The sequence below is a fragment of the Martes martes genome (assembly GCF_963455335.1).
Source record: "Martes martes genome assembly, chromosome: 5".
Taxonomy (NCBI): domain Eukaryota; kingdom Metazoa; phylum Chordata; class Mammalia; order Carnivora; family Mustelidae; genus Martes; species Martes martes.
This window is the reverse complement of record NC_137892.1, coordinates 100,059,631-100,069,955: the sequence shown is the minus strand read 5'-3', so window position 1 is coordinate 100,069,955 and position 10,325 is coordinate 100,059,631. Positions and strand designations below refer to the sequence as shown.

General features: G+C 41.8%; 1 protein-coding gene across 1 annotated transcript; it reads left to right on the top strand.

Annotated features, from left to right (window-relative positions):
• Positions 1–315: 315 nt before the first annotated feature.
• CTXN3 (cortexin 3) lies at positions 316–561 on the top strand (the record flags this gene model as incomplete). Its single annotated transcript, XM_080804492.1, has 1 exon — positions 316–561. The coding sequence occupies one exon, from the start codon at positions 316–318 to the stop codon at positions 559–561; it is 246 nt and encodes an 81-aa protein (XP_080660618.1).
• Between the last annotated feature and the right edge of the window lie 9,764 nt (positions 562–10,325).

The following is a 10,325-nucleotide window of genomic DNA, read 5'->3' as shown; positions in this document are numbered from 1 at the left end:
GGTTGTCTTCCCCACCCAGCCCTCCTGGCCCCAGGTGCCTGCTCTGAGGACAGTTTGGTAATTTCATGCAAGAGTAAAATATTCTCTCTCATAATTACACAGAATGTAGCATGTCTGGTGAAAAAGTTTAGAGATTCCTTGTTTTCTCTGACGAACAGGACTGTGAGCATAGAAATAATTTTCTATGATTCTCCTTGCCTTTCATTCTTCCTGCAGATAACTCAGCGTCTCCACGGGGCAGCCACCATGATCTCAGCAGACTGATGATGGGAGAAAAGAAAATTGGGAGATCCCGTTCTTCTGCTTCTCTGGACGATGGATGGAGGACAGCCTGTCCCTTCACCCCTAGTGCCCCTTGAGAACGCATCAGCAGATTCTAGCATGTCTCTGGAGCAAAAAACCACATTTGTGTTTGTGATTTTGTTGTTCATTTTCTTGGGCATCCTCATTGTCAGGTGCTTCCGGATCCTTCTGGACCCATATCGGAGCATGCCGACCTCAACCTGGGCTGATGGACTTGAAGGGCTGGAGAAGGGGCAGTTTGACCATGCCCTTGCTTAGCAGAGGGGAGGCAGGATTCCCCTCCTGAAAGGGGGGAGTGTGGCATGTCTTGGTAAGGAATTCTCCTTAGTCAATGTTCTCAACAAACTAAGTTTTAACAGCACCTTGTCCTAGACCTCCCTCATTTATTAAACATGCTGTTAAGTTAAAAGCATTTGAAGGATATTGGAGATGAAAGTTTATAACACTCTCCTAAAATAGGAACCCTTGAATTTCCATGTTGACTCGATGAATGACTACTGCTGAATGTGTGCGATGGTGAAAGCAAGAGCATCAGCACTGACACAAACTTTGCCATGAAATGAAGCCCTCTCCCACCCAACCAGAGAATGAAGAATGGAAAGGATCTGAAGCAAATCTGGTCACAGCACCATGAAGAGGCTTTCTTGTTCTGAGAGTGGCTCTCAGTTGGCTTATTTACATGGGAATCTGGGTTCTGGGCAGAGAGACTGGGTTGAGTGAACCTGGGGGAGCCTTGGGAAGCCAGGGGATGGGGGGCACTTAGCACAGATGGTTCTATCCCTGGAAAAGATGAGTGATGTTGATCTCATTTTATTTCTCAAGTACAACTGAATTCAAAGGCTTATGGAGATTTGCAAACCCTACACCAGGTCAAGTACATTCTAGGTATTCATATTAATTAGTAGTGTAGAGGTAGCTATACATAACCTGAATTGACTTTCTTGACGCAAGTGATTAAAATAATGGGTTGTGAGTGCAGCTATGAGTTGTTGTGTGTGTGTGTGTGTGTGTGTGTGTGTGTTTAATAAAAAGTTAATTGTTTAGAAGAGAAGACTGTCATAGTCTTAAGAGGAATATATGTTTGTGACAGAATAGAGAAGCCAAATAAAACTTCTCAAGAAACGGTAGTGTCTTCTCTCCTGTTTCACTGAGACGAGTGCCTTGGTGGCCGCGTGTGATGCCGAGCACGGGGGACGAGCCGTGCTCGAGAGACAGAAAAAGCTGCAAGGTCATCGAGTTCATCCCTCTCCCATTTCAGAAAGGGCTCCCACACATTGTCCTGCACACGTACAACCTATTCTAAGCACTATTTAAGAACACTGCAAAGAGAGCTGTGAACACCTCTTATTCCAACTTCTCTTGGTAGGAAAACCTTGTGTCTAAACTAAGCCCCTGAGGCCATATTTATAATCTCTGTCTTCTAATTTTCTCCTCAGCTAGCCATCCTATTTTTTTAATTAATTAAAAAAGTTCAAAAAGTCAACTATGCCTGAAAAAGCAACCCTTAGTAAAATTGCTTCCTTGTCTTTTTTTTTTTAAACATTCTTCGGAGGGCCTCCTCTTTGGATTTTCCCATCTCCCCATGTTCCCCTTGACTTTGTTTTTAAATTTTTAAAAATTAATTAATTTTTAAAAAATAACTTCTACACCCAATGTAGGACTCGAACTCACAACCCCAAGATCAAGAGTCATACACTCTTCCAACTGAGCGGGCTAGGCATCCCTCTTGAACTTTTTATTTAAAAAATAATAATAAAAGCTTTATTGAAATATAATTCACATACCACAAAATTTACACTTTGAAAGTGTACAATTCAGCAGCTTTTAGTACTTTTCCAGAATTGTATGACCATCACCACTGCCTAATTCTGTAATTCTATACCCATTAGTAGCGACTTCCCAACCCCTTTCTTCCAGCCCCTGGCAATCTTGAATCTACTTTCTGTCTCTATGGGTTTGCCAAGTCTGGAAATTTTATTGAAATGGAATTACAGAATATGTGGTCTTTTGTGTCTGGCTTTTTGCAGTAGCATGTTTTCAAGGTTGGTTCGTCCATGTGGTAGCATTCCTTTGCATGGCCAGATACTATTCCATCATTTGGTTGTACCATGTTTTGTTGGTTTATTGGCTGTCACCGTTATACAGTGGCTAATATGAGTATTGCTGTGAACATTTGTTTCCAAGTCTTTGTATATTTTCAATTCTCTTGCGTGTATTCCTAGAAGTGGATTTGCTGGGTTATATCTTAACTCTATGTTTAATTTTTTGAAGAAGCAAGAGATTGTTTCCCAAAGTGGTTGTTGCATCATTTTACATTCCCACCAGCAATGTACGGGGCTTTTGGTTCTTTTTTTTTTTTTTAAGATTTTATTTATTTATTTGACAGAGAAATCACAAGCAGGCAGAGAGGCAGGCAGAGAGAGAGGAGGAAGCAAGCTCCCTGCTGAGCAGAGAGCCCGATGCGGGGCTCGATCCCAGGACCCTGAGACCATGACCCGAGCCGAAGGCAGAGGCTCAACCCACTGAGCCACCCAGGCACCCCGGGGCTTTTGGTTCTTTTAACTCTCTCCAACGACCCAAATTTCTTCTTTAGCTATAGACTTTATAATGGAACACACCACTTCAAGAATGAGCCAGATTAAAAGGAGAGAACCACCTTGTGGTATCTACATGCTGCTAGTTTACTGATGCCTCTGAAGATTCTTTGCTTCTAGATCTAAAGCAAAATACCGATGCTGAGCTACAGTCATCCCGTGGTCTGTGATGTCACCTGAATATTTTTTTTCTGTTTTACTAATACATATTCTTTAACCCACTAATTAAAAAGTTTTCTTTTTTTATTGAAATGTACCACATCCCATGTGTCCTTATTCAATTTTTTCCTATTTTATTGGGTCTATTTAAACCTATTCAAGTATTAATGAAGCACCTGCTTCGAGCCTGGCCTTTCTGGCACAGGGCCACTTCTTGCTCTTTAGTACCTTTCAACCTTGTTGGAGGCTTAAGAAATGAAAGAAGGCTTGTGTCCGAATCCTTGTTCAAATGACCAATATGGACTTACAGCTCCCATAGTATCAAAATCATCTGTGACCTTAAAAGATATATATGCCCCCCCACCCCACTAATTGTTCTTATAAGAGTTATACATGATCATGGTAAAAAATGTATGAAGGTCATGGAAAAATATAAAGTAAGTGTCCATAGTCAAAATTCTGCCTTCTTAGGTCACTCCAATTCCAGTTTCTCTAGGGGAGGTTGTTGAAAATATAGAGTGCTACAGCCATCCATCCCCAGAGGCTGATTCTGTGGACCTGGGTCGGTGAACAAATGTTATGGGAGACAGAACACAGGAGTGATGGACATGGGCCAAAACAATCAAGGAACTCTCCTGGGACAGAATGATTCAGGTGTAATGGTCCACATTTAAATGTTTGGTAGAAAGTTTTTTGCAATGGAAGTCATTATTATGAAATAAATTATATCTTGACCTAACAGGATGGAGATGTTTGGGATATATGCAAAGGAGGAGAGGAGGGAAAACAAGAGAGTAAGGAAAAGGGGTGTGGGTATGGAGTCTGCCCCGAGGAGAGCAGCCTGGCTGGGGAAGATGGTTGGGGCATGGCCGGAGTTGGTGTAGAAGGGATAAAGGCGAACACCAGAGTGTCCTTAAAAGCAAAATGAAGTGTGGAGTCAGTGCAGGTTGGCGAGAAAGAAAATGACAAGAAGGGTGCCTGTCAGTTCCAGTTTGTGCAGCCTTCCTCGGGGCAATGTGGGGATCTGCTTCTATAACGGGAATGGACTGAAATAGCCACCTGCCCTCTGAGGCTTGGAGCCCAGGATTGCCAGTAAGTGCAAGGGGGCCTCCGGAAGCCTGCTCTTCTTTCTTTCCTCCCTTCGTTCCTCGCCCCATTTTTGTTTCCCCTTCTCAGATTACTGCTCCTTGTTCAGCCTGCCCTCACTGGGTCTCCCGTGCTCCACCCCTCCCTTGTCCAGAGCAGGAGGACCATAACAAGTGATAAAAAGCTTTGGGCTATTCAGAGTAAATCGATCCCTCCTGTGAGAAGTGCTAACTCTCTGTTTTAATTACTCACGGCTCCTTGGGGTGAACAGCATATTCTCCAAAGGTCACGTAAGCCCTCTCTTTCCCAGCTTTCTGGCTTCAGGAGTTACAGTGCAGCACTTTGCCTACCTTACAAGATATTTATAACAAGCGCAGCTGCCCTCTATCGTGTATATCTGCATCCCAGGATGAAAAAAACTACTTTCCCAAGGTCAGTCTGGAGTAGAGCTGCTTTTTGATTCAGAAAAATATGGCTAACTCATTGTCTGCCTAAGATCTGCCTGGTCTATGCCCCCAAGGGACCCCAAGTTCTAGATCAACGGTACTCCCTCCAAGAAACCTTTTTAAATATCTTAAGCATGGAGCAAAGTAAGTCTGACATGGGGTGTGAAGCAGATTAACTTGACTCCTGCTGTTGAAGTAATGAACATTCCAAGCCAGATCATTCTTTTACTATTTTTAAGGGTTAAAGCTGAAACAAAATAAGCAAGTTTTAGGAGGCAGAAGTTGGAACAGATGCTTATGTATGTAGGAAAAATATGCATTCAAGTTCCTTTTTTATTGGCTTCGTTGCATAGTGTTTTATTGAAACCCTGGAGCTTTCCTGTTGTAAATGTATTAGTAAATTTGGGGAGATAAGAAATTTTACTTGTCCACTGTAAATAATTTTTTTAAAACCCTGTAGTGAAGAAGATGTCAACTTCCAAAGCTGATATGTAAAGCATATTGAAACCCAATCATTTAACCCCAGAGCCCTGAACAAATTCTGAGATCTGATTTATGAGATTTGAGGTGTGGGTCTGCTGAAACAAACTGAGGGAGTCTCAATTGTTGATGAGTCACAGAGTTGTAGAGCAAAGCCATGATCTCAGAAGAGCCCAAATCACTAAATATGTATTGTATGTACACTCTGGGATCAAAGTAACCCAGGCGGCAAGTTATTTGCTCTTTGTGAGGTGTGATAGAGTCTCTAAACTTTGTATCTCTTGTTTCTTAAAAGAATCAGTGAATTATTTCCAGAGAGATATGAGATATCTACCTCATCAGAAGCAAGGCCTCCCTGTCCTACAGTGTGGTTTGGCCAGATGAGCCAGGGTCCAACATTTCAGCCAGTTGGGGGCCCTTTCCAAGGTCATTTTTGAGAAGAGCATTCCCTGGCTGGATTTAGTATAGAATGGAAATTTCGTTTGCAGTTTCCTGCCATAAACTATGCTCATGTCTTGTCACAAAGCATCACAAGATACTATTCTATCCCTCCATCCTGTCGCATTTCCCAATATCCTGATTGATGTTACTGTGCTTTAAGGCAGGAGAGATTTCCCTTTAAACCATCTTTCAAAGGTGATTTCCATCCTCACTTTTTCTCTAAGCCTTATTACCCAGCCTAAGAGCTCCAAATTTATGCCAGCTTTTAAGAAAGTGGCTCTCTCTGGATTCTTTGGAGCCTGAAGAGCTGGAAAGAAACATTGCTGCTGTCTATTTCAAGCCTCTCACTTCGCTTATGAAGAAATGGAGAGGCAAAGAGGTCAAAGGGCACGCTCCGTCATCTCCACCTACTGGTTATAGCTGTTTGCCTTATGTAAGTGGTGTAAAGAGGGATTCAAACAGAAGGGGCAGGTAATAAATCCACAAAGTAAAAAGATGTCCATGTTCTAACTGTCATGATGGCTATTCTTAAGTAATCTCTCTCTCTCTCTCTCTCTTTTGGAGGGGGAAAACAAACATTTTATTTCTTAAAACAACAACAAAAACCCTATGGGTACTGTATTTTCTTTTGAGGTCTTCTCCAACTTCAGTTTAGATGTCTAGACACCCAGAAATATGTCTAGGTGTATTGTAAAGGATTCCTTAGCAAAGATTCTGTTTCTCAAAACGCAGGATAACCAATCCAGGATAAAGCTTCAAAGGGTCTTTATTTCCAAACAGACTTTTGAGTGGTTTTTCTTAGCTGAAGAGGCAGACAAGGGAGATTACAGCATGATGTTCATAAAGGCTTTGGCTGTGGCCCTATCTCTGGCTTATCAAAGAGACGTCTGGATCCTCTTGGGGCCCAGATAGAGCTTCAGAAGATACACAATGAAGTATTTCAAGTTTGAAAGTACTCTTTATCCCTTTTTGTCATGCATTTTTTCCTAGTTACTTCACTTCTTTCTTTCTCTCTCTTTTCTAATAAGTGGAGTGTTAGAAGAAGCTCAATGTAACACTGAACGCAGCACTTCTCTGGTATGTGAGTATTAATAGTCCTTAACAGTCACCACGAATGGCTGCCCAGCTTCTGCCTGACCACATCCAACTTATTCCGGAGTCCATTGCACTTGGAGCTTGTTCTGCTTCTTCTTTCTTGTTCTGTTCTGCTTTTTTTTTTTTTTTAATAAAAATATTTACCTATCTACCATAAATGTGTCTTTTGGTCAATTTTCACCAAGTGGACATTGTTTTATTCCTGTGAAGTGATCCAGTGTAGTTGCTGTTGAAAACGATGCATGGATCTCTCCTCTTTCTGCTTGTGCTTCTGGAAGAGGCATGACAGCACTTTGTTCTTTTTCAAAGACGTGTGTTGAGAGATAGGATCTGTCATCCCCTAGGAAAACGGTCGGATGGGTTTGCTTGGACACTATCATGAAAGAGTGGAGTTTTCTATGGACAGGCTTCCTCTCCTGCAATGCAACCCACAGAGGGCAGGCATCATCTGGTGCTTCTTTGTGTTGCCCTGGTGTTGTTGGGGCTGTGATTGCTGTGATGAACCCTCCTCTGTCTCTGAGCCTCACGTCTTCTGCCAGTGTTCGTGAAACTGTGTCCGGCTAAACTGTCAGTTTCCAAGTACGGTAAAACCTCAGCTCCTTCATAGCTCTTGACATATCAACATTCCCCCAGGATTTAAAAAAAAAATGCAGTTCTTTTAACCATCTCCTACGGTCAGGTGTTTTGAATCATCTCTTGCTCTTATCAAACATTCTGGATGCTCTTCGGTTTAACTCTGTCTCTGCTGCCTAGAAAGGAAAATAACCATCCACACGTAGTCTGACTAAAATGAATGAAAACAAATTGTCCTTTATTTTGTTCTGAAAGCCACAAGTTGTGAGGCAGCCCAAGATGAAATGATCTTTTTGGCAGCCACGTTGCTGTTGATTCATACTGAATTCACCATCAACCTAAACTCTGGGGCCTTCTCATCGACGCCAAGGGGAAAATTAATGTATGCCAATGTTATGTCAAATGTAAGTTCCCACCCTATTCTTGTACAGGTTTTAAGTTTTGCACCTGAGTCCAGGAATTTAAAATTCCCCGGTTGTGATTTCACTGTATTCCATTTGGACTACCATTCTAGGCTTTTTATAACTTGATTCCCTCATTATCCTCTTCCGTGGGCTCACCATCTTTGCAACATCCATAAATTGGCAGAGCAAGCCATCTATATATTTATCCAAATTAATGATGAAACTTTGAGCATCTTGGAGCTGAGGAGAGAGCCCCGGGCCACGCCATGGAGATCTCACTGTGTTTCAGGCATCAGTTGGGGGTGGTGATTGTAAGCAACTGTTCCCCACAGAAGCTCCATGGAGATGCTCCATGGAGACACTCAGTGAGGGGTGAGCAGGAAGCATGAGGACTCATTTAAGTCTGCAGCAGAGCTTAAGATGACAGGGAAACCACCAAAGTGATATTTGTGTAACTTGCAGTGCTCAGCTGAAACGTTAGGGATCCAAATTGGCAAGTGGGAGTCACACAAATGTCAATAAGGGACTAGATCCACATTCCCTCCAGCTTAAGACTCAGAGGCAGTGAAAAGACTTTTGGCGACACCCACCTCTCTGCCCAACCGCTGTCACTCTGATTTAATAGCTGCCTGAGGACCGCCCCCCCCAACCCGTGGCAGAGATCATCAATCATATGTTAATCCAGACGAGAAGGCATGGACTAGGGAAAGTGCTCCTGCCTGGTTCCCTGGCAGCCTGGGTTCATTACTGGTTCAACGATGACAAGAGAGCTGGGAAGCTTTCTGAAGTCACTTAATTCCTCTGGGCCTCACTTTCTTTGCTTGTAAATTGAGATGTTTAGACTGCTAAATCTCCAAATATCCTTTTACTTCTTAAAAAAAAATCCATAGCTAGAAATTGGGGAATCCTTTATGGAATGCCAATATGAAAGGCACTTGAAGGAATCTGATGCTATGCCCAGGTAACATGGCCAGTGGAGGGCAAAGTGAACATGTGAACCCAGTTTGCCTTGAATGGTTCCCTCTCTACAAAATAGCACTAGGAGTCAGACCAAGAGTGAAAACTCTAAAAATAAGTGAAACTCCAGAAATAGAAATCAAATTTTCTAGAAATACTCGTTGAACCAACATTCTGCTGAAGGTTTAGTTGTTATTACTGTTATTTTTAAGAAACAACCTGGAAATGAGGTTTTAAGGGCTAGAAAGTGGCCTTGGCCACGGCTTGGAGGTTGTCTTAATATAGTGAGTTTTGTTTTGTTTCCAATACTCAGCCTAGTCACATTCAGCCTCCAACCCTCACTAAATTTATGACCTTGGGAGAATGGGTTACCTTTCTTAGGGCTCATTTTCTCATCTGTATAATGGTATGAGATTCCTAGCATCTGTGATGCCACCCAGTTTGTTTGTTTGTTTTGCAAGGACTAAATGAGAAGTTGAGACTAGTACTTGACTAGCAAGCTTTTAACAAATGTTGGCTTAATGACTATGACAATGTGGGTGGGGTCTTTTATTGGCATATCTCACTGAAATGCTAATTTAGATATGTGTCCTTTAGCTATATGCTTCAAACACAAAACTCCACCATTAAAAACTAGGTCATTGAGGGCAAATTTGATAAAATTGTGCTTTTGTGATGATTTCATTTATTTTTCCAAGTTGAGGATATAATGCGGAAAATGTCCATTTTAAGTGACAATTCCATTGAGCTCTGCTCCTGTTATAATAAAAGATTTAACTTTGGAACTAGCGTAGACCTCTAGGCACTGAGACACAAGCTTTCTCTTTTTCCATTCCCCAGAGGTACTCTTTCATCATAAGATTTTTTTTTTCTTTACAAGAGCCAACTTGCAAAATCTTTGGAAGCAGAAAGGGTTCACTCTCAGGTTTCTCATCACTGTTTTTCTGTTGACCTTGATAAAGTCAATTGAATTCCTTCATGGTCCTTCATAAAATGGAAATAATAAATGGGACGATTTAGCAAATCATCAATGATCTTTTTTTTGAGTGCTTAAAATCCTGCCTTAATATTAAATATCGAAATATGAATATTTAAAAATAATGACTTTCTGTTTGTGTTCCAAAAAGAAGTAAATTAAGCACATATTTTATTGATAAAACAAGAAACATTGCACATGGTGCCAATGCTACTTTTGTAGTCCCTGAGTGACATATTTGATGCTGAAACTCTGGAGAATTGATTGTGGATGTTTTCTAGCAGGATAATCCCTGCCCCTTGCCAGCCTGCCTCCCCCTCTAAGATAAGTAAAGGCTGTTGCAGCTATTTTTAGTTTTAAATTAGTTTTAAATAGGGAAAACATTAATCGTGTGATTACCCTCCTCCCAGAGTTCCAAGACTGAGCTTTCACGGAGGTCACACTGTTCCTTTGAGTGATCTGTAACTGAAGTTTCAAAGAATACCAAGGAACGAAACTATGTGTTTATTTAAATATCTCACCAAGGAGGGCAAAATATGAGAATGATATGTCCTCTAACTTTTGCAAAGGAATTCTTGGCAATAACTCGGGCTGACTCCTTAAAATTGGATAGCTCTGCTCAGGACGTTGGACAGTTTTCCAGGGTATCAGGTTATTGGCCGTGGCTTTTTGTAGTGAGGTTTCTATGGGGCAAACACCTCTGGGGAGAAACCTCCTATTGGTGAATGCTATAGGATATACCACTGGGAGGCTCGGTGGAGTAACTCCCATGGTCAGCTGCTATCACCACCCCCACCCCCCACCCAGTGAA